This window comes from Onthophagus taurus, chromosome 6 (assembly GCF_036711975.1).
Source record: "Onthophagus taurus isolate NC chromosome 6, IU_Otau_3.0, whole genome shotgun sequence".
Lineage (NCBI taxonomy): Eukaryota > Metazoa > Arthropoda > Insecta > Coleoptera > Scarabaeidae > Onthophagus > Onthophagus taurus.
Window position 1 is genome coordinate 12,498,758 of NC_091971.1, and position 25,204 is coordinate 12,523,961.

Genomic DNA, 25,204 nt, shown 5'->3' on the forward strand with positions numbered 1-25,204 from the left:
TTTGATTTTGACATTTGAAATGTCAAACTAATAAATGTTACTAAATCCGTAATTTTCACCCAAAAATGATTTTGTTTTTCGTGTAGATTGCAAAATGAAGTTAAATATTCAATTTGCAGCTTGAATGAATGGAAATCACAGTTGGGATTGAACAAATAATTCGATTTGGATTGTGTGCGGGGTTAAATGCATCGAGAATTGTCGACAGCTCGGTGGGTTGCAGATATTAAAAGCTTGAATTCTAGTTAATTTTTTTTTCTATATTCAACCCCTCGTCAATGTTATTTAAACAAGCGAAATTAAAATTGTTTGTATTATTAGTAAAAATTTTATGTATTAATTTAACAGAAATGTCATTTAATAGAAATTTTCTGTTAATTAATTGCCTTGAAGTTAGCTACATATAAGTTTATTGACATTACTAAACGTCATTTCATTAATTTTTGATTTGAATTATATTATGGAATATTTGTATAAAAAAAAAGTTTTCTCGTTGAAATTCCATCTCAAACAAGAATTCCCGTTCATTCTAAAAGAAAATCAGACATGGTTGCAGTGGACGTAAATGCGAGGCAGCGAAGTACACGGTTCGTTGGATCGTAATGTCGTGGCCCCAAGGAATAGAGATCAGGATGTCGGTCGAGTGGGTGGAATAACGAAATATCAATTGTATTACTTACGGGAAATCGTTACGCAACCTGTTGTATAGAAGGGAGTAAGAGGAGAATTGAAGAGGGTGGGGTAGTGGCTGGTCGAAGCTTCCGCTTTTCACGCTGAGCGGACGAGTGAAAATTTCCTGTCGTTTTCCCGGTAGAATGAAATTCTATACCATCGCTGGACAATCTGGCGGGTTTACGGCCTCAATAACAACCTTTACAGTTGAAAAAGCAACTGGCAATGTTAACGACTGCATAAATAATTTTATGTGGAATTGGAGTTTATAACTTTATTTTGTTGTTTATTTTGCTTTGTTGGATAATACAAAAGTTTTCCTAGTCACGGAAATTTCCGTTTTTCAATTAAAATATTTTCATATCCTCATTGTCAAGTATTAAGCCTCCATTCATTTAAAAGAAGTATTTTGAGACCAATCTAGGGACCGATTCACGACGTGGAAAATGAGATACAATATATCTATCTCCATATTTATAATGCTTAAAAGATTGGAATGGACGAGACATGTACAGTGCATGGGAGCAGAACGTATCCCTAAAAAGATATTGAATAGCGATTAATATACATGTATATGTATAATGTGTAGTGCAGCCACAAATAGTTGTCTGCGAAGTATAACTGCACGCTTCAATTTGTAGCTGCAGGTTAAAGACGTAATATACAGGATGTTTCATGACGAATGGTACATACATTAATATGTGATAGATTTGTTCATTTTAAGCAGAAAAGTTCCTAAAAACATGTGCTCAATTCTCAAAGGTACTGAGATACAACCAGTTAATGCATAAATTGATATCACGCAAGGCTGTTGTGAAACAGTCATTAGTCAATGTTTGACATTTAACATTATTTGGTTGACTTGTCGACTAATTTGTTGATACCACACATATTGACTCATGCAAAATATGCTGATATGGTGTTTTGTTACGGTATCTGCAATGGAAATGCACCTGCTGCTCGTCGTAACTATAAGAGACGGTTTCCTAACCGAGTGCTACCAGATTCACCAGGTTCTGTTCCAAGTACAATAGTGAATAAAGTTGAACAAATTCTTCAGTCGATAGAACGCAGTCCATCTACCAGTACAAGAAGACTTTCTGCTCGTCTTGGTGTTCCTCATGTAAAAGTATGGAGAACATTGCGTACTCATGGCTTGTATCCATTTCATGTTCAACCAGTACAACACCTTAAACCAACAGATTTTGCAGGAGATTGGAATTTTGTGGATGGGTAATATCTACCCGCCGCGCGGTTCCTGTGATACTTTTTACCGATGAAGCCACTTTCATCCGTAATGGAATCAATAACAGTCGAAATGATCACCGTTAGTCTGAGGATAATCCGCATGCCAGTGCTGAAACAAATTTTCAAGTAAAATTCTCTGTGAATGTATGGTGTGGAATGATTGACAATAACTTAATTGGGCCTTTCGTACTATCCGAGCGTCTAACAGCGGACAGATATTTAGAGTTCTTGCGCAATGAGTTTCCAATACTGTTAGAAGATATTCCTTTGGCTACCAGAGCCAATATGTTCTTCCAGCATGATGGGGCCCCTGCTCACTACGGCCGTCGATTGACGCAATACCTGAACCAAACCTTTGCGGAACGGTGGATTGGTCGTGGGGTCCTATCAGTTGGCCAGCTCGGTCGCCGAACCTTAATTCGTTAGATTACGGGCAGTGCAGCACGAATCAAGGCACACCAGTATAAATTACGCCGCACAGTGCGTGATATTTTCAAGAGATCAACCAAGTGCGTAGAGTTAGGTGATGGAATATTCGAACCCTTCCTTTAAAGTCCGAATTTTTATATTTTATGTATACATTTAAATAAATCAGTTTATGCATTAACTGGTTGTATCTGAGTTACCTATGAGAATTGAATATGTACATGTTTTTAGGAACTTTTCTGCTTGAAATGAACAAATCTATAACATATTAACGTATTTACCATTCTTCATGAAACAGCCGTGTATAGTATGTGCACTATTGCAAACAGCTTGTTGCAAAGTATCAGTGTGGACTATAAATCACGAGCGCTGCAAATCGTGTTAGAAATAACAGTGGAAAGTTTATAGTTTTAGATTGAGGACTACAAGTGATAGCTATAGACTGTATGCTGAAAATGATAGTTGTAGTCTGTAAATTATAGTCACAGACTGAAGAGTATATTTGTATATTCCATATCATCGATGTAGATTGAATATTACAGGTTAGAACTATTGCAGGATTTGACTTGATTATTAAACACAAGATTCCTGCCACGCAAACAAAACTAAGCTTGCAACATATTAGGCTAACACATTTTTTTTACACATATTTCCAAATGTGAAGCGGCCGATTGTAATTTTTGTATCTACTTTGTCTTAATATTATCAAATCAACCGTTAGCTCCTATTGGCATTGTTTAGTCTTCTGCAAGTAGTGTCTAGTCTTCCGGAAATAGTATCTAGTATTCCGGAAATAGTATCTATTTCTCTGCCAACAGTATTTTAGTAAAGCCAAGAAGGAGATCGGTTCTGGGTGTCAGGTGTTGTTAGTGAAAGGTTAGGGATAGGCAGGAATGGAAGAGCCTGACATCGACCTGTCGTGACATAGAAGAAGATTAAGCTTTCAGACACATTTATTACAGAACTTTTTACACAGTCTCCAAATTGAACAACTAAACTGATTGAACACCTGAAGAGGTCATTGCATAATTTTTTATTTATTTATTTATTTATGATTAATGATATCAAAACATTTGCCGATTCTGCCAAATTGAAGAAATCGACCAGAAAATGCATTCAGATTTCTACTTCTAGCGTCGTCTTGAAGTGGGCATGTGATGGATCCCTTAAAATTTTACTTTTCTGTTAACGATTCTAATCAAATCATAATCTTCAACTAAACAGTATGGCTTTGCTCGTCGACCCAGATATGTTACTTATCATGTTCTTTTTTCCAAGCATGTTTTGCATCACAAACCTAAAGACATGAATAATGACTATATCGTATTGTAAAGACCTCTTCATGCTTGAATCAGGGCTTGGAAAGAATGCTGCAAATATGCTATCGATTGGATATTAAAACGTGTCTAAGGATAAGGTTGTTCAAAGGAAGAAAATGTGCTGCATAAATTCAAACGCGAGTTAGGGCTATTAGTAGATATGCCTAAATAAGAAACAGGTATTATGAACGATAGCAATACAGCTTTAAGATATTAGGAAGATAGATCTAAGGAATTTAGCTTTTCAAGAATGTTGCATAAATACACAAAAGTTATTAAAAAATAGGCATCCAAAACAACTAGTTACGTTTATTACGATTGAAGAGTCTGGCCTCTATTAAAGATAAAAACGCTAAAACCTCACCTCACGCTTCGGACGCATTCAAAATATTAAAGCTTTGTTTTATAACCTCAAATTCCATACTCAACTTAATATATCTTCTAACAAAATGGTTTTAAATCTTCTAGATATTTGCGGAAATCGTCGTTATATACTAGAAACCATTTCCCAATCTTCCGTACCTGTGATAGCATCTTTAGAAGCTGAACTATGCTCGAAAGCTCGTATTTTATCGAAATTTCATAACATTACTTTGAGAACGTGGAATTGTCCACAGGTATGTATTAATTTACATTTAAAATAAATCCTCCTTTTATATAAACGTATCATTTAATTAACAGAAAAATCGTGAAGATTTAAGCAACAGCGGTCCGTCTATGCAAGACATCGCGAAATCTTTAAGTTTAATTGCTAGAAGCATGAAGTGGAAAAGTATTGCAATTATATCTAGTGGTAAGTTATTTTATTTATTTTTTTATTAATACATAAATAAGTTTATTAAATACATTTTGGAAAAACTACATTATATTACATTAAGGTTAGAATTAACATTCTCTCAAGAAGGATTTTAGCACCCATGTCAATAGCAAATACTTCCGCCTGGAATACAGTACAGTCCGTACCCAGACTGCCTAAGCTTGCTTAATCCGAAGTTTTTGGCAGTATACTCCTGACCCCTTCCAGCTTTTTTGATCCATTTGTGAATATGCAAGTATTTGCTTGAACCAGAGAATTTTCGTTTTCGATCTAGGACTGCCGTTCTGGCAGTACAATCTGGTATCGAGCATTAATCAAATCTGACGGCATTGATAGCGCAATATCAGTGCTTATAGTGTCTTTCGCACCCCATTGGTAGGACATGTCGGAGCAGTTTTGAGCATATTGCTTAAACCTGTAAATGGTGGTTCTAGCCACTTTCTCTATATGCAAATGCAAAGGTGATAGGCCAAGCAGAACATCCTTTGCTAGAGTTAGCGTTGTGCTTATTGCACCAGAGATTGCCAATCCAGCTACTTGTTGAATTCGTGAAAGTTTAGCGATAACTGAAGTCTGTTGGGCTAAGAAGTCTAAACACAGTCACAAGAGCCAGTACAGTCTTTCAAATTTTTCCACAAAGACTACGACAAGTCCACAAGGATAATATAGCTTTGTGCAAAACTTCCTGCAAATGTCCAAACCATGAGAAGGCTTTGTTTAGGATGGATAAACTATCTGGTTACCATGGAAACCTAAATAGATTTATTATTTTGACATTTGACAGATATAATTTAATCATAACCTTAAATCTGATTTGAATTTGACATATTTCTTATTATTTATTGATAGATTTGGCTATTTTAGTAACTAACTTTATTGATCGTTTTTTTTTTAAGATAGGTATGTATTTTCCATTAAAATACGTTTGGTTTCCTGTTCGAAAGCGCGTAAATTGAGCGAGGATTTGACCCATTTTCACCAATTTATTACCCCGCCGACGTGTTATCGACTGCTCCTGTTTATTTTCGTGTCGTACGCGGCGTGCGCTTTCGACCAAAGGGACACGAGCATGGCCAGCAAAGCACGTTGACTCGGTTGAATAATGGCGTGGAAAATTAGCTCCTACCCTCTAGTAGTCTTTCCCGATCGTCTCCCACTTTTTCACTTTTAAAAACAACCCGATACTTTACGATTTTTATTTTTAACTATTTTTCTGATTAACGTACCCTTCGCTCCAATTAATCATTAATCGGCTTACCCAAAACGCCCATTTAAATTTACGTAATTATTTTACATAAATCAACTCAGGGATGACATCTAATCAATCAATTTAATTGTATTACCATTTGTCGTACTTTACAATTATTATCAAAGCAAATTACTACACGATTATTTCATTTTACAGTAAAACTTCGGATATAACAAACAAAATATTTTTTAAGTTATACTATTTATACTACACTCAGGTGCAAAAAAACGCAAATTTGGTAAAGTTACTTACGTTACTTTTTAATAAGGTGGCTTTGCTCATTGTTATTCTAAGGACAGCTGGACAGTGATTTTTTGTACAGAAGATTAGTATCGTTTTAAGTGCTGAAAACTGCGCTAAAGCTGTTGCTCTTGTTGAAGATGGGCGTAATTATGAATATGTTGCAAGAATCCTTCATATTCATCGCTCCACTATTAAAAGAGTAGTAGAACGTTTTACACAAACTAGAAGAAATAAGAGAAGGGCAGGAAGCGGTAGAAAACGAAAAACCACTGCTGTTGATGACAGATTTATACTTGTTATAGTTTTGTGGAATCGTCATTTAACGTCAGAAGATTTTACAGAAGAAAAATGAGCTTCGACAGGTCCGAGGTACAAATGTGAATGCGTGGACAATTCGCCGAAGACTAAAAGAATCTGGGTTGAAAGCTTGCAGACTACAATTAGACTACAATTTACCACCGAACACTTACATTGGGATTTGAGGCAATGGAATTCTGTTTACATTCTCCAGATGGGCGAAAAAGTGTGTGGAGAAGAAATGGAGAAAGGTTTCCGGAATGCACATTCAGCCCCCGTTTGAGTTATGGAGGTGGTTCAGTAATGGTGTGGGCAGGAATAAGCCGGGAAGCCTGCATTGATTTGGTCATCATCGATGGATCATTAACTGCCCACCGATATATCAAGGAAATATTGGTTAATTACGTGCAACTCTTTAGTGAGTTTATAGGCGGCCTCATACAGCCATGTGTGTTACACAATACCTCAATGAAGTGGGTATTAATAAAATGAACTGGACATGCTTGGTAGGCTTCTGTAGGTTCTGTACATGAACTGCGAATAGTTCTTCAAGAAGAATGGCAAAACATTACGCAGCAGTACATTTGTAATGTTATCGACAGCATGAATCGGACGTATAGAAGCTGTGATAAGAGCTAGAGGTCGTAACACAAAATATTAAGATAAATGTCTTGTAAAAAAGTGGTCCATAGGGTTGCGTTTTAGGTTGGAATTGAATTATTTTGCATTAATAAATTTTCTTATTTTCTGTCTTTTTAATTTTTTCCAGCATTTAACAAAAGGCTGGATATTGAACATGAAATTAGACATTTTTATCTACAGTTTGCTGAAAAAAACATGAAAATTGAACGAAAAATAAAAAAGTTATCACATTTTAAACTTTACCAAATATTAGCTTGTTGCGTTTTTTTGCACCTGAGTGTATTTGATAAAAGCACCAAAACTAACACTAGACCTAGAACTAGAAACATTCTGGTTTAGCCGCATGTCTCTTAAGACGGCTAAACTAGAATGTTTCTAGTTCTAGGTCTAGTGCTAATTCTAGTTTTAGTTTATTCCCCATATTAATCCTTTATATCGAGGTTTTACGGTATAACCTCAAATTTAATTTTTAAAATTCCAGGTTGTGATTGGACCGCGTTAAGTATCACTTGATTAAGCGACAAAAGAACAATGTTGAGAAAAACGGGATTTTCGTTTTTATCTCTCTAAAAATGTGACTTCTCAGAATAGACAGGCTCAAACTATTGAAAATTGTTTGGTGCCCATCTATTTTTATCACAGAACACTGATGAAAGCCATCACAAGCACAGAATCCACTTGGTCAGTCGTTTTACGATTATACAGGATGTTTCTGTAAGTCGTGGCAAAACGATGTTTCGTGTAAAAATGTTTGAAGAAAATTATTTATAGTTTGATTTTGTACTTTTCAACTGTAATTTACAAAATTAAAGTTTAAAAAGTTGTAAAATGAAATTAAGGACGTCGTGTTACAAGTTTTCAGGTTAAAATTTAAGAACGTTCTTTTTTAAAAAAAGAAATATTAAGAAACTTGGGAAAAATTCAAGAATCATCATGTGGCTTTAAAATCGACGATTCTTTTTTAATCAATGTGAAATGACCCAAAAAACACGTTAAAAATAAAAGGAAAGTGCTGAAATGTGACTAACACTAGATTAACTTCAGTTATAAAACTTCTATTATATGATAACTATCTTCAGATTTAAAATGTCAACCTCAATTTTGACATATTTGTAATCTTCATTAAAAATCCTTTAAAATGAGTACAAACACGACATATATATCTTCAATATTAATGAAGTTATGGTCAACTTCCGGTTAATTATGTCAACGTCAATTTTGACATATTTGTAATTGTCGTGAAAAATCCTTTAAAAAGAGTCCAAACATGATACGTTTAATTTCAATATTACTCGAGATATAAGCAACTTCCGATTTGAAATGTCAATGTCATTTTGACATATTCTTAATTTTTATAAAATGTCTTAATATTTGTCACAAAAACAAAAATATAATAAAAAAAATCAAAAATTAAGGTTGGTATTAATATTTAAAAATTAAATTGCTATCTTCATTGTTGCTAACTTCGGGTTTAATGTTTTTTATTGTAACTTTTTCGTTTTTTGAGATAAGTGCGTCATCTTTGGACTCATTTTAAAGGTTTTTTAATGAAGATGACAAATATGTCAAAATTGACATTGACGTTTCAAACCGGAAGTGATTGTATCTCCATTAATATAAAAGTTAAATATGTCGAGTTTGGACTCATTTTAAAGGATTTTTTATGACGATTACAAATATGTCAAAATTAATAGACATTGACAACTGAAATTTTTTTTCACGACTAAACCCGAATGTTTCTAGTTTTCGTTCTAGTTTTAGTGCAATAAAAGTATGCAACATAGTGATATCTTATGAAAATCATGTCTCATCTCTGAAGATGACCAAGAGCCGAAACTAGTTAGACTTAAATTCTAAACAGTGTTCGAAAACGACGAAATTTCATGGATATCTAGGAAACTAAAAAACTTTTGCTACAATTTTTTTCATCTATTAAGTTGCTTCCAGAAGTGACTTCCGCAAGAAAACTTGGTAGTGGACACACGGCTTTACTCATTATTTGTCATGAGGAATAAATCCCCAAGTTTATGCGTATAAGTTGAGAATCACCCTGTATATTAGATTATAGATTATATTATTATTATTTTTTTTAATTATTAGATTATTATTTATTTCCTATAACATTTCTATATTTGTTTGCCAAATTTATCAGCAAGTTCTTTTCTGCTGTAGTAAAATTCGACAACCTTTTTACTTTCTCTAGATATTGATAAACCGGCCCTAAAAACGATAAAATGTCGCTTAGTCAAGTGCTGTATAGCGCGGTCCAATTACACCATGATATTATGTTAATATATTTTTTTTAATTTTTGCTTTATTTATAATTGTAGATATAGGTTGGTGGCCAACATTATCACAAAATCTAGATATTGAACTTCGAACCGTTGGTATTATCCCAAAATTATTTTTTGTATTCTCCAAAGAAAATGGTTTAAAGCAAATCGTCGAAAAACTCGGATTGCTTCACAAAAATATTTGCAGAGGTTAGTTCAATAATTCAAAAAAATACTTAAAAATATATTCAATTCCCATTTTTTTTAGTGATTATTATTTGTATGCCACCGGATAAAACCGGAAGAAGAATTCTTCGCACGTTAGATGATCTCCAAATCGCAGCGATTTATAATACTCTTACGATATTAATCGATATTTCTTCTTTACCTTCTTGGACGATGTTTTTTCGAGATCAAACGATTAATAACATCACAAATAACCAAAAAAATAGAACTAATATTATCGAAAAATATCACCATCAAAATCAAATATCAACGTTTACAAAGAAATACGTATTAATTCTATCAGAAGAAAGCTCAGTCGATAATAACGATAGTTTTTATAACGATTTAGAATCGACGCTTCAAAAGAATATAAAAAGATCTCTAAACTTATCGAACACGACCGTGAAATTAGTCCTTTCCGATTTAAAAGACGATGAAATTTTAAGACCGTTATTGAGCATTTCAAGAGATGAGTTTGGAACGTTTCGTAAAAAAGAACGGTTTGAAAACTTGGAAGAGTGGCGATTAAAACACGCGGATACCGAAGATTGCGATAATTGCGAAACGCGTTTAACCCAACTTCTTAGTGTTTTAGCGGTTTTTGGGTTTTGCAGCGTCTCTATCGCTCTAGTTTTTGGAGTTGTTATTGTCGCTCGAAATCAATTGATCAAAAAGAGAGTTTCAAAGGGAACTTATAAAGTTCTTTTAACCGCAACTGATTTTGTTTTTCCACAATTAGCCGATAGCAGAAGGGTAAGAATTTATAGATTTAAAAAAATACGATCATAAAAAGATTCGCTTTAAATAATTTAAATGAATTTTTAATTACTTGTCAAAATGACAAATAGAATGTCAAAAGTGACAGAAAAAGGGTCTATTTTAAAAATTTAAGAACATTCATAAATATTTTGAGTGTTATTTTATATTCAAGACATTGAATTTAAAATATTTTTGTTTAAAGGGGTTGTGGTGCGATCGTTATAAATAAAATAACATTTGACTCCTAAAAATGTCTCTTTAAAGCAGGGTTTCCCAAATTTTATTTAATTTTTATATCTATTGATACATACAGGGTGAATAAAAAGTCTGGAACACCTGAAATATCTTCAAAATGAGTTTCTTTTTGAAAGAATCCTTTCAGGTGACAAAGATTATAATAAATTTGTTTTTCCTATGTCTAAATTTTTTTTACAGTGGTGTACATTTTCGGGGTCAAAGGGGGCAACATTTTTTTAAATGGCAACCTCAATTTTTTATTCGATAGTATGAAAGAATACATTTTTTTGGGTATCTTAGAGCAAATTTTGCATTAGGTTACATAAGAAAAATTTTTTTTTATTAATAAATATTTGATTTTGATAAATTTGTAGTAGACTAGGCAATTTTTGTGGAAAAATATCATCTAAATACATTCATTGTTTATGAAATTCTTTCATGACCATAGTTGTCTTTGGCACCTGAAAGGATTCTTTAAAAAAGAAACTCGTTTTGAAGATATTTCAGGAGATCCAAACTTTTTATTCACCCTGTATAAGAAATATTCTCGGCTGACTACGGCTGCCATAAGTATTGTTCGTACGTCTTGTGCTATATATTACGAACAATACTTATGGCACCCGATGTATTCAGAGATAATCTCGGCCGACTTCGAAGACGTCGGCCGCTATCATTATTGTTTGTGATACTTGGGACAATACTTACGAACAATAATTATGACGGCCGATGTTTTCACAGATAATCAGAGATAATCTCGGCCGACTTCGAAGACGTCGGCCGCTATCATTATTTTTCGTGATACTTGGGACAATACTTAGGAACAATATTTAAGCCGCCATAAGTATTGCTCGTGATATTTGGGACAATAGATACTTGTGGCGGCCGACGTCTTCGAAGCAGGACGAGATTATCTCTGTTGATATAGGAAACAACCTCGGCCGACTTCGAAGACGTCGGCCGCCATAAATATTGCTCGTGATGCTTGGGACAATACTTACGAACAATACTTATGATGGTCCACGTCTTGAGAGATAATTAGAGATAATCTCGGCCGACTTCGAAGACGTCGGCAGTTATAATATACTTGGGACAATACTTAGGAACAATATTTGTGGCGGCCGACGTCTTCAGAGATAATTTCGGCCGACTTCGAAGACGTCATAAGTATTGCTCGTGATGCTTGGGACAATACTTATAGCACCCGACGTTTTCAGAGATAATCTCGGCCGACTTCGAAGACGTCGGCCGCTATCATTATTGTTCGTGATACTTGGGACAATACTTATGATGGTCGACGTCTTCAGAGATAATAGGAGATAATCTCGGCCGACTTCGAAGACGTCGGCAGTTGGAAGTATTGTTCGTAATACTTGGGACAATACTTAGGAACAATATTTGTGGCGGCCGACTTCGAAGTCGGCCGAGATTATCTCTGTCAATATAAGAAACAACCTCGGCCGACGTCTTCGAAGTCGGCCGCCATAAGTATTGCTCGTGACAATTGACACTTATGATGGCCGACGTCTTCAGAGATAATCAGAGATAATCTCGGCCGACTTCAAAAGCGTCGACAGCCATAAGTATTGCTCGCGATACACAGTGTTAGGAAGTTATGAATATCTGGCCAAAAATCTAATTACAACTAAATGAAGTTGAAAATGTTTAATACCATTATATCTCCTTAATGGTTAGCTAGGACTTATTTCATCTATAAACAGTGCTTAAAACAAAATTTAGGATTTTGAAATCAATATTTGAAAATAAAAGCGAAACAAAGGTTTTGTTGTAGGTTGAGTTGGATGTTTCAGCTAATGTAACTCCGAAAACATGGTACATTTATTTCATGTACCCTAACAATAAGTAATATATACTTATATACTATAATATATACAGGGTGTCTCACGTAACTGGTTCGTTAAAACTTTTTAAGGTTTCACTATTCATAGAGGTTTGAAATTTTGGTAGCATAGGTTGTTCATTCGGAACTTTCGATCTAAAACATTTTCAAGATGGCTGCCACTTCCGGTCTACCGGAAGTAGACTATAACTTCGTTATTTTAAATGGAATGCTACAGTTTTCATTACACTTTTTAATTGTACATAACAAAATATGTTGACTATTAAAAAACAATTAAAGACAATTAAAAGGTGTAATAAAAACTGTAGCATTCCATTTAAAATAACGAGGTTATGGTCTACTTCCGATAAACCGCAAATGGCAGCCATCTCGAAAATATTTTATATCGAAAGTTCCTAATGAACAACCCATGCTACCATAATTTCAAAACTGTACAAATAGTGGACCCTAAAAAAGTTACGTGAGACACCCTGTATACACTGTGTACATAAAGTATGAAATCAATTCGATAAAAATATGAGGGATATTTTTCCAGAAAAAATTCTTGGATATCTATGTTATATTTTTTAACGCGCATTTTTTGAAATAACATTGAAATGTAGATACAGGTGTCCCAAAATTGAGATACCATATGTTGACATTTTAAAATAGGAGCCCCCATTTTTTTTTTTGCGTTTATGGATTCTACGTAACTTCTCAGTATTTTTTATGTAGCTGTATTCGAAAAAATAGCAGTTAAAAAATACTGTTACTATTTTATTTGCAATAATAGAGTGACAAATGCTTAATAATGTAATGATAGCCATATATAATAAGGCTAATAAGTTCTTCAGAAAAATCTGTATTATTTCTTGCTATGAAATGATGTTATATTTGTGTCTGAAGATATTAATAGTCTGTTTAAAATGTTTCTATTATTGCGTATTCTTGACATTTTTCTGGAAAAGTTTTCTCTATACCTTCTAAGATCTTTATTCCGAGTTTCTTACGCATCTTCTGAAAGCATACCAACTTAATGATTTTATTGTTAAGTAGCCACGCAAAAGTATTTTATGCACTGCCACAGGCATATAAATAAGACCAATTATACAGGGTGTTAGACAAAAAACGCCCCGAGCTGTAACTTTGTCATTTACATTCCGATTTTCATGAGCGACGTATCAAATAAAATGGTGTGATAAATATTATGATTTATGCTACAAATAAATTTTTTTCCAAGGCTATCTTCAATTTGAGGCGATTATTAATTTTTGATATTTAAATTGCTCGTTATGTTTTTCTTTACTCTATTGGATAGAAATTCTTTTTCTGAATCCATTAATGTACAATACATTAACATTAATTGTAATTGTAGCATAGAAAGACATTAAAATAGTTTCCTAACATTCAATAAGACAATACTTATGACAGCCGACGTTTTCAGAGATAATATTTTCCGACTTTAGGTTGGAAAATCCTGCTCAAAAACACAAAATTTGCTTAAACACACGAAACGTTCCAGAATTTACGTTTTTTCGATACGTGCTCGTTCACCAGCTTGTCAATTAACTGATTGTCGTTTCGAAAAGCACGTTCTACGTCCCGTTTTTTGTTATTTTTTCAGCACGATGCGTTAAGCTCGTATTTTTTTTAATCTCTCATCTCATATTATGTTTTGTTGTTGAAATTTTATTTAATTAGGTTGATGAAGGTATCGAAGCAATGTTATGTTGTTGGTTACAACAACTACAGGAATTCGGTGGCCCTGAAGTTGATAAGCCGGACTTATTACAAGGATCTGGTGCTGGCGGAGGAGCCGGTGGAAATGCCAGGACACCACTAAGGGGAGGATCAAGTCCGAGTCTTGCAAAACAATTAATTGTCGATCCCAGGGTCAGATACAACGTAAGTAGGACGCGGTTTGGTCTGTATTTAATCGGATTCCATGTCCGAAACGATACAAACCAATTTGATTTTCGTTTCATAATTATATACTCGTTTTTTTCGGGATTTGTTCGTTCACGTTAAAAGAGGGTCGATTTATAACATCGAAAAGGGTTCTTCTTTTTAAATTGGAACGGCGTTCCCGTCCGTAATAAGGTTAAGGGTGATTTAAACGAATTTAATGCGAAACATAAAAAGAATTTTTTTAAGTGAATCGAATTTCGAGTATTATTTGACATCACCACTATAAAAACAAGATCGTTATTCAAAAAGTTTTTTCCCAAACAAAATAAACACCCCCATTTACAAATCGATTTCTAATATTTCTTTTTCCTTCGTCAACAAAAAAACGATTCTTTTTTATCTTTTTAAGGGTGATTTAGTTCAAATGAAACCCGTCGGTTTTAACACAAACAGTGTTGAATTGAAAGGTAAAACGGTCGAGTTGTTAGTCGTACTTCATGGATTACGCCATGAAAACCTAAACCCACTCATCGGATGCCTTGCGGAACCTCCTCGAGCTGCCCTTGTCTCTGAATATTGCGCCCGAGGATCGTTACAGGATGTTCTCCAACAGGATGATATCAAATTAGATTGGTCGTTTCGTTTAAGTTTGTTAACTGATTTAGTTAGGGTAAGAAAAATCCTTTTAAAATACTGTGTGTTAATTAATTATCGTACCCGACGTCATCATTGCAAGTATGCAACCAATATAACAGTATTGGTATTGTAATACGCGATTTGCGTATTTGGTTGCATACCCCGTCGGGTACGATAATTAATTAACACAGTGTATATTTCTATATAAAAGTATTTTTTAATTAAATTTTTTTAAGGGAATGAAATATCTTCATTCGACGCCGATAAGAATTCACGGATATTTGACGTCGAGAAATTGTGTAATAGATGCCAGGTGGGTCCTAAAAGTAACCGATTATGGAATGCCGGCGTTTTACGAATCTCAGGGGATTACACCGCCGCAGAAAAACGCTAAGGGTGAGTGAATTATTTAGTGTGAGAAGGGGGGCGGTTTGTATGGTGGGGAAAATCGTGTGGGAGTTAAAGTCAGAGATTGCTGGGCGACGAGTTTTTCAACTAAGCCGGGGAGGAAGTTTTTTAAAAGGGAAGTTGTAAAACTAACACTTTTTTTAGGTTACTTTTTACGGATTTTTTTTTAAATCACGAAGTTACGATTTTTTTAACACTTCATTTAATATGTACTTTAGAAAAATATTTTCGCGCTCAAATTTGTTTACTTATCGCGTAATCGCATCATTTTGACCAGGATATTTACGGAGTCACACTTTATCCATGTAGAAAAACTAAACATATAAAGTTATCAACATTAATTGATCACTGTTTTAAACATTGTTGTCTGATCCAAACATTAGACATTACCTAAACAAATTTATCACACTTTTTAATAAATACGTTTTACCCATGCACTAAGTGATGTGCAAAATCATGACTTCTTCAGACCAGTGTATAAGAACAAATACTAGCACTAGAACTAACACCAGACCTAGAACAAGAAAAATGGTTCTAGTTCGAGGTCTAGTGTTAGTTCTAGCATTTGCTAATTCATAGTGTGAAATAGTAGTTGCGTGACGTCGCGAACGGGTCGTCGAGCTAAATGTAACAGTCTTCTTAGATTCTACCATTCTTGAACCCAGCCAATATCTTGAAATCACTAATACGCGGGGTAAAAAGGCAGACTTAAAATTGCAATAGACTAAATAATTAAATGCATGCAATTATATTAATAAACTTATAAATTTCGATCACGAGATTTCGGCACGAGTTAGGTTGTTTAGCTAATTTGGTTTGATTGCAATAGTTTATATTCTTTATCGGGAACTAACTGTCTTTATCGGTACTAGAAGTAACTGTCTCGCCCTTAACATATTTTTTTATAAAAATAAGTCTATAAAAATCCTAAAAGCAAAGTTTTGATATTTTAAAATATCTATTTTGCATTTGACACTTAATTGGGTATGAGATTATCTCTCAATACTTTATCCCATGCTAAATTTTGACGTTGATCCTTTTCGGAAGGCGGAATTTTAGTTACCTTCATTCCCCTCACTTCAGGGTGGAGATTGGTGGTCGATATATTAATATGGGGAGCGCTGATTTTGCTATTTGGAACCACTTTAAGTTTCAGAAATCAATTTTAATACTATTATAATGCAAAAAACAAACAAAGCACATGCTGCAAAGAGGGCTCTCTCAAAAACTACATTGCTAAAACTGAACGATTATCCCATACTTTATCTTCTTACTTTTTGTGATGCAGTTTTAGACATTTGCTTGGTTAAAGCTTCAGTATGTCATTTTTAGACTCTCCAGAATGTTTGTTTAAAACTTAAATATGTAACAAAAACTCATTCAGAACGTGCGTTTATAATGTTAGAGCTCTTATTACTAAATCTCAGCCTAAAACTTATCCAATGCGACTTTTTTCTATTTTCTGCCAAAATTTTATAATCCTCTATGAATGTCTTAAGTTTGCGTACCTTTAAGATAAAGCTGTAATAAATGTTGATGGATGAACATCTTACTAATCTTTATCTTCTTCAGTACTTATCTATTAGCATTAATGCATTTATTCTTTATTGGGTTTATGTATGAGGTAGAGAAGGATTTCTACGGCATCCGAGCTATTATTTAGTAGTATTTGACTGGCACAATTTTATCACCTATTGAAACCTACATAAAGTTTCTAAATTTAAAATGGCAGGTTATATTAAAGTAGAAAACATTGATATAAAAGTTTTATCGCTCGCTATGATAGCACTCGTGCTGCCACGTTTGCACAGAAATCGATTTCCTAACCACTGTCATGCAAATCACAAAACAATATAAAATATAGAACACGTTGTGAAGATAGCACCAAAACTTATTGGCTACGTAAGTAATATTTTGTGCTTTGTCGAACTCGAAAACTTACATGGCAACAGAAAGAATTAGTAGTTATTCAACAGTTATTGCATATATTGACAATAATGTTAGATTACACCAATATACGCTTATTGCCAAGAAATAGGCGTCACACTCAATCATTTATTATATATCATCTCTATATATAACTTCGAAGATACAACTTGTATCCTTACCACCTGCTCATATGCTACTACCCATTGATGACCAGATGAATCTTGCGCATTCATCATAACCCCGATATCGTAATTCATCTTTGTTTTGATGAACACTTTTCATCACCTAAACCCAAATTTGCAATTTCTGCAATCAAAAATGATCTGCAAACTTCTTGAAATTTTCTTTAACAGCATTAACTATTCTTCAAACGTCTTGGTCACAACAATGATATTTTCCATAATTCTAAAACACTTATTTCTGGTGATGATTCTATGTTCTAAGAGATTATTCTAAGTCCATGCCTAACAGTATATGTAGCAAATCTGGCAGAATATACATATCAGATATAATGTTGAGTAAAGCTTGAGTCAGGTTGATTTTAAAAATATTAGGGGATCAAATTAGGTTGTGATCCAGGTTCTGATTAATGCTTGAGACTTTACATTGACAACATGTATATCCCCACTGGATGCGTGAAAACAGTACTCAGTTAATTGGGCCATTCTTTATCGAAGGAAATTAAACAGCTGATAGGTATAAAATTAATTATTACTTAGAATGAAATTGTACCTGCACTAAATATTTTAGGATTTTCGACGACACTCTCTTGTTCCTCATTATTAATAATCGGAGCAATCGTAGATGACAGCTGTCAAATTTCAGGGCTGCCACTTGCACAGAAAAAAAATGGCACCAAATTTAAATCGGGCAATCTTATTGAGACACCTTTAGAACTAGAAACAATTCTAAAAAAGAAGAAAATCCTGCTCAAAAACACAAAATTGAAATTAAGAAAATTTAACTAATAACATGAATCTAGATATCCGAGATCGTCTAGTACCTCAAAGTACCTCGAATTCCGAACACCAGATATATAGGGTGTCTCAATAAGAATGCCCGATTTAATTTAGCAATAAAACGTATAGTTTTTGAGCGAGTGGTGATATTTTTACTGCATAAAGCACACATGTTCCGATTAAGCATGAAATAAAATATCCAGTAAATGACTCCCGCGGCTTTGCACACAGATCTTTGCTCTTTTCATGAAATTTTCGATGATGTTTCTGCAGAGTTGCGGTTCTAACTCACCGATGACGCGTTTTATCTCGTCCTTGAGCTCGGAAATAGTCCGTGGCGCATTGGCATAGACGTGAGATTTCACAAAACCCCAGAGGAAGAAGTCGCACGGTGTCAAATCGCACGATCTCGGTGGCCAGTTGAAAAATCGGCATTCACTTCATTTTGCTCCATCAACCATTGAACAAATTGGCGGCGCTGTGAGTGGTCTGTTGGTTTGAGCTCCTGGGTCAGCTGAACCTTGTAGGGATGAAGATTGAGGTTCTTCGTGAGAATTTGCTGCGTGGTGCTTCTCGAAATTTGAAGTTGTTGTGAACGATGCCGAATTGATGTTCCCGGATTTTCGACGACACTCTCTTGTTCCTCATTATTAATAATCGGAGCAATCGTAGATGACAGCTGTCAAATTTCAGGGCTGCCACTTGCACAGAAAAAAAATGGCACCAAATTTAAATCGGGCAATCTTATTGAGACACCTTTAGAACTAGAAACAATTCTAAAAAAGAAGAAAATCCTGCTCAAAAACACAAAATTGAAATTAAGAAAATTTAACTAATAACATGAATCTAGATATCCGAGATCGTCTAGTACCTCAAAGTACCTCGAATTCCGAACACCAGATATATAGGGTGTCTCAATAAGAATGCCCGATTTAATTTAGCAATAAAACGTATAGTTTTTGAGCGAGTGGTGATATTTTTACTGCATAAAGCACACATGTTCCGATTAAGCATGAAATAAAATATCCAGTAAATGACTCCCGCGGCTTTGCACACAGATCTTTGCTCTTTTCATGAAATTTTCGATGATGTTTCTGCAGAGTTGCGGTTCTAACTCACCGATGACGCGTTTTATCTCGTCCTTGAGCTCGGAAATAGTCCGTGGCGCATTGGCATAGACGTGAGATTTCACAAAACCCCAGAGGAAGAAGTCGCACGGTGTCAAATCGCACGATCTCGGTGGCCAGTTGAAAAATCGGCATTCACTTCATTTTGCTCCATCAACCATTGAACAAATTGGCGGCGCTGTGAGTGGTCTGTTGGTTTGAGCTCCTGGGTCAGCTGAACCTTGTAGGGATGAAGATTGAGGTTCTTCGTGAGAATTTGCTGCGTGGTGCTTCTCGAAATTTGAAGTTGTTGTGAACGATGCCGAATTGATGTTCCCGGATTTTCGACGACACTCTCTTGTTCCTCATTATTAATAATCGGAGCAATCGTAGATGACAGCTGTCAAATTTCAGGGCTGCCACTTGCACAGAAAAAAAATGGCACCAAATTTAAATCGGGCAATCTTATTGAGACACCTTTAGAACTAGAAACAATTCTAAAAAAGAAGAAAATCCTGCTCAAAAACACAAAATTGAAATTAAGAAAATTTAACTAATAACATGAATCTAGATATCCGAGATCGTCTAGTACCTCAAAGTACCTCGAATTCCGAACACCAGATATATAGGGTGTCTCAATAAGAATGCCCGATTTAATTTAGCAATAAAACGTATAGTTTTTGAGCGAGTGGTGATATTTTTACTGCATAAAGCACACATGTTCCGATTAAGCATGAAATAAAATATCCAGTAAATGACTCCCGCGGCTTTGCACACAGATCTTTGCTCTTTTCATGAAATTTTCGATGATGTTTCTGCAGAGTTGCGGTTCTAACTCACCGATGACGCGTTTTATCTCGTCCTTGAGCTCGGAAATAGTCCGTGGCGCATTGGCATAGACGTGAGATTTCACAAAACCCCAGAGGAAGAAGTCGCACGGTGTCAAATCGCACGATCTCGGTGGCCAGTTGAAAAATCGGCATTCACTTCATTTTGCTCCATCAACCATTGAACAAATTGGCGGCGCTGTGAGTGGTCTGTTGGTTTGAGCTCCTGGGTCAGCTGAACCTTGTAGGGATGAAGATTGAGGTTCTTCGTGAGAATTTGCTGCGTGGTGCTTCTCGAAATTTGAAGTTGTTGTGAACGATGCCGAATTGATGTTCCCGGATTTTCGACGACACTCTCTTGTTCCTCATTATTAATAATCGGAGCAATCGTAGATGACAGCTGTCAAATTTCAGGGCTGCCACTTGCACAGAAAAAAAATGGCACCAAATTTAAATCGGGCAATCTTATTGAGACACCTTTAGAACTAGAAACAATTCTAAAAAAGAAGAAAATCCTGCTCAAAAACACAAAATTGAAATTAAGAAAATTTAACTAATAACATGAATCTAGATATCCGAGATCGTCTAGTACCTCAAAGTACCTCGAATTCCGAACACCAGATATATAGGGTGTCTCAATAAGAATGCCCGATTTAATTTAGCAATAAAACGTATAGTTTTTGAGCGAGTGGTGATATTTTTACTGCATAAAGCACACATGTTCCGATTAAGCATGAAATAAAATATCCAGTAAATGACTCCCGCGGCTTTGCACACAGATCTTTGCTCTTTTCATGAAATTTTCGATGATGTTTCTGCAGAGTTGCGGTTCTAACTCACCGATGACGCGTTTTATCTCGTCCTTGAGCTCGGAAATAGTCCGTGGCGCATTGGCATAGACGTGAGATTTCACAAAACCCCAGAGGAAGAAGTCGCACGGTGTCAAATCGCACGATCTCGGTGGCCAGTTGAAAAATCGGCATTCACTTCATTTTGCTCCATCAACCATTGAACAAATTGGCGGCGCTGTGAGTGGTCTGTTGGTTTGAGCTCCTGGGTCAGCTGAACCTTGTAGGGATGAAGATTGAGGTTCTTCGTGAGAATTTGCTGCGTGGTGCTTCTCGAAATTTGAAGTTGTTGTGAACGATGCCGAATTGATGTTCCCGGATTTTCGACGACACTCTCTTGTTCCTCATTATTAATAATCGGAGCAATCGTAGATGACAGCTGTCAAATTTCAGGGCTGCCACTTGCACAGAAAAAAAATGGCACCAAATTTAAATCGGGCAATCTTATTGAGACACCTTTAGAACTAGAAACAATTCTAGATCTAGGTTTAATGTTACTTCTATTTCAGCAAAAATAGACAACAATTTAACGCTTAGCAACAATTAAAACTAGAACTAACACAAGACCTAAAACTAGAAAAAACTTTCTAGTTCTACGTCTAGTGTTAGTTCTAGTTTTAGTGCATTAAAAATATACAACATAGTGATATCTAGCAACATCATGTTTGGACTCATGTCTCTATTATATGATAACTAACTTCATATTTAAAATGTCAACCTCAATTTTGACATATTTGTAAATCCTTTCAAATGAGTACAAACACGACATATGTATTTATTTTCAATATTAATGAAGTTATGGTCAACTTCCGGTTAGAAATGTCAATTTTGACATATTTGTAATCGTCGTGAAAAATCCTTTAAAATGAGTCCAAACATGATACGTTTAATTCGTTAGATAAAAATAACTTCCGGTTTGAAATGTTAATGTCATTGCGACAAATTCTTATTTTTTATAAAATGTCTTAAAATTTATCACAAAAACAAAAATACAACAAAAAAAAATTAAAAATTAAGGTTGGTATTAATATTTAATAATTAAATTGCTATCTTCATTGTTGCTAACTTCGGGTTTAATGTTTTTTATTCTAACTTTTTTGTTTTTTGAGATAAGTGCGTCATGTTTGGACTCATTTTAAAGGTTTTTTAATAAAGAATACATCATAAAAGAACACCATGAAGTTGTCCATTTCTCTATTATATGATAATATTGATAATTAACTTCAGATTTAAAATGTCAATCTCAATTTTGACATATTTGTAATCGTCGTGAAAAATCCTTTAAAATGAGTCCAAACATGATACGTTTAATTCCAATATTACTCGATATAAAAACCTCCGATTTGAAATGTCAATGTCATTTTGACAAATTCTTACTTTTTATAAAATGTCTTAAAAGTTATCACAAAAGCAAAAATACAATAAAAAAAAATTAAAGATTAAGGTTGGTATTAATATTTAATAATTAAATTGCTAACTTCGGGTTTAATGTTTTTTATCTTTGGACTCATTTTAAAGGTTTTTTAATGAAGATGACGAATATGTCAAAATTGACGTTTCAAACCGGAAGTGATTATATTTCTATTAATATTAAAGTGAAATATGTCGTGTTTGGACTCATTTTAAAGGAGATTTTATGATTTCGAATTTAGTCCCACGTCTCTCAAGACGGCTAAACCCGAATGATTCTAGTTCTAGATCTTGTGATATTTCTAGTGATAGTGTAAAACTAGAACTAACACTAGACCTGAACTAGAAATATTCGGGTTTAGCCGTGCGTCTTCAGACTTTTCTAAGTTCTTGTCTAAGACGCCCGGCTAAACCTAAAACTTTCTAGTTCTAGGTTTAGTGTTAGTTGTTATTTAACCCTAAATTCTTGTACATTTTAATAGATCTAAAAATTTTTTTTTTTGATTTAATCCACTTACCTTGCTATAATTTCATCCATTTACCCATTTTGAATTAAATACAACCTTTAAATCCAATTAATTATTTGTTTTTCATTAAAAAACACTTAAATTCAACGTCAATTTTGACAAGCAACTGCAATATTTGGATCTTAATCACCATGGTAACCGAGTCAAGTTGGATAACCTTAAAATAATAAAATTTTATTCTGATTTTTTTATCAACTCTAACCTAATTAAAAATATCTTTTTTTTGATTTAATCCACTTACCTTGTTTATAATACCCTAGATAAACTAATTTTGAGTTAAATACAGCCTTTTAAACCAATTAAATAAGACTTTTTCCTCAAAAAAAACTTAAATTCAATTTTGACAAGCACCTGCAATATTTGGATCTTAATCACCATGGTAACCGAGTCAAGTTTGATAACCTAAAAATAATAAAATTTTAATCGTTAATATTTCGCTTTATATTTTAATATTTTATTTTATATCTTTTTTTTTAATATTTTTGTATATTACTTCTTAAGTGAAATACACCGTTTAATTAAAAACATAGAAATTTAAATTCTTCCAATGACGTCACAGGATACGTTCATAACAACGGACCTTGATTGTCACCTTTAATATAAAAAGTGCTGTTTTGATACTTTTCTTTTATTTTTGTTACTGTTTCTGATTAAGATTCAATTTTTAATTAAGACTTAAAGAACTTTGATGAACTTTGAAAGGAAAAATCGTAATTTGGAGACAGTGGACACGTCTTGTCTTCGTTTCCTCGGAGAGACATCTTCCCCCTAACAATTTATGAAGCCGTCTCCTCCGGGATTAGCGACCGAACAAACAAAGCGAGAGACAAATGTTTACTGTTCCAACAAGCGTCATCCCTAATTCAAACTGAGTTTACCTCTAACATTACATGACTTACTTTATTTTTTTGTTTCAATTTCGCCTTTATGACTTATTATTGTATGTAAGAATTGTTAATTAATTTTATTTGTGGAAACATTTCTTCCCTCTTTATTTTTTATTTTTAGTTGGCGCCTTTTTCTTTTAGAACTTCTTTGGACTGCGCCGGAATTACTTCGTCATAGCAGTTTAAGAAAAAAGGGAACGCAACCTGGGGACGTTTACTCTTTTGGAATAATCCTTCAAGAGGTGGTGGTTCGTGGGGAACCCTTTTGTATGTTATCGCTCGGGCCTGAAGAGATAATAGAAAAAGTGAAAAAACCGCCACCGTTAATAAGACCGTCGGTGAGTAAAGGAGCGGCCCCACCGGAAGCAATTAATATCATGAGGCAATGTTGGGCTGAACAAGCAGACATGCGACCTGATTTTAATACAGTACATGATCAGTTTAAAAAGTTAAATCATGGCCGAAAAGTGAACATAGTTGACACGATGTTTCAAATGTTGGAGAAATATTCGAATAATTTGGAGGAGTTAATTAGGGAAAGAACGGAACAATTAGATGTGGAAAAGAAGAAAACCGAACAGTTATTAAACAGGATGTTACCAAGGTTTGTTATTTTCATTTCCTATTTTTTTAGGTTTTAAAATTTTAATGGTTAAGTTTATTTTTATGTTTGATCGATCTTTATTCAGATTAAATTTACTCAGTCCCAAGTGTCTATATTTGCATAGTAGAAGCTGGGAAAACTGAGATAATATTACCATGCCCCTTGAAAATATTAACCGAGTCAGAAAATTCATGTTGATTTAAATGAAAATTATTACTAAAAACTAATTAATACTAACATTATGATTTTACAGAAAATAAATAAATATTTTCAAAGATGAAAAAGTAATTTCTTAATTAATTCTGTTGCATCTTTACCAACTTTAGACGCAGAAAGATTCCTTTGCAGCTCTTTGCCCCAGTTGCCATTTTAGCCAATTAATCATTGAATCCACCCGGAAGTAAAGTTTCCTCGAAATGTTAACGTCTTTCCTGCCGTTCATGCTTTAACTCAATCTTAGAAAGTTCCTACCACTTTGTACCATTAAGAAACTTTACTAATAACGTATTAATAATACTTTTAATATACATTATTTAATAAAATATATTTATCTTTTCTTCTTATTAAATTAGTTCAAAGTCTAGTGTTAGTACTAGTGTCTAGTTGTATGTTTTTATTGAACTAAAATTCAAACTAACACTAGACCTAGAACTAGAATCATTCGGGTTTAGCCGTCTTAAGAGACGTACGGCTAAAGCTGAATGTTTCTAGTTCTAGGTCTAGTGTTAGTTCTAGTGACAGTGCTAGTTAGCACTAGATATCACTATGTTGTATAGTTTTATTGACGTAAAACTAGAACTAATACTAGACCTTGAACTAGAAACATTCGGATTTAGCCGCACGTCTTTCAAGACGGCTAAACCCGAATGATTCTAGTTCTAGGTCTTGTGTTGGTCCCAGTGTAAAACTAG

General features: G+C 34.2%; 1 protein-coding gene across 2 annotated transcripts in view; it reads left to right on the forward strand.

Moving 5' to 3' along the window:
* LOC111414133 (retinal guanylyl cyclase 2) overlaps positions 1 to 25,204 on the forward strand; it is a 42,040-nt gene that overhangs the window by 4,973 nt on the left and 11,863 nt on the right. For both annotated transcript variants that reach the window (XM_023045321.2, XM_071196324.1), the window contains exons 3-10: positions 4,134 to 4,282; positions 4,347 to 4,458; positions 9,244 to 9,396; positions 9,455 to 10,164; positions 13,946 to 14,149; positions 14,562 to 14,822; positions 15,025 to 15,184; positions 23,831 to 24,293. In XM_023045321.2, the coding sequence (XP_022901089.2) occupies positions 4,134 to 4,282; positions 4,347 to 4,458; positions 9,244 to 9,396; positions 9,455 to 10,164; positions 13,946 to 14,149; positions 14,562 to 14,822; positions 15,025 to 15,184; positions 23,831 to 24,293 (2,212 nt within the window). The remainder of the gene's footprint in view (positions 1 to 4,133; positions 4,283 to 4,346; positions 4,459 to 9,243; positions 9,397 to 9,454; positions 10,165 to 13,945; positions 14,150 to 14,561; positions 14,823 to 15,024; positions 15,185 to 23,830; positions 24,294 to 25,204) is intronic.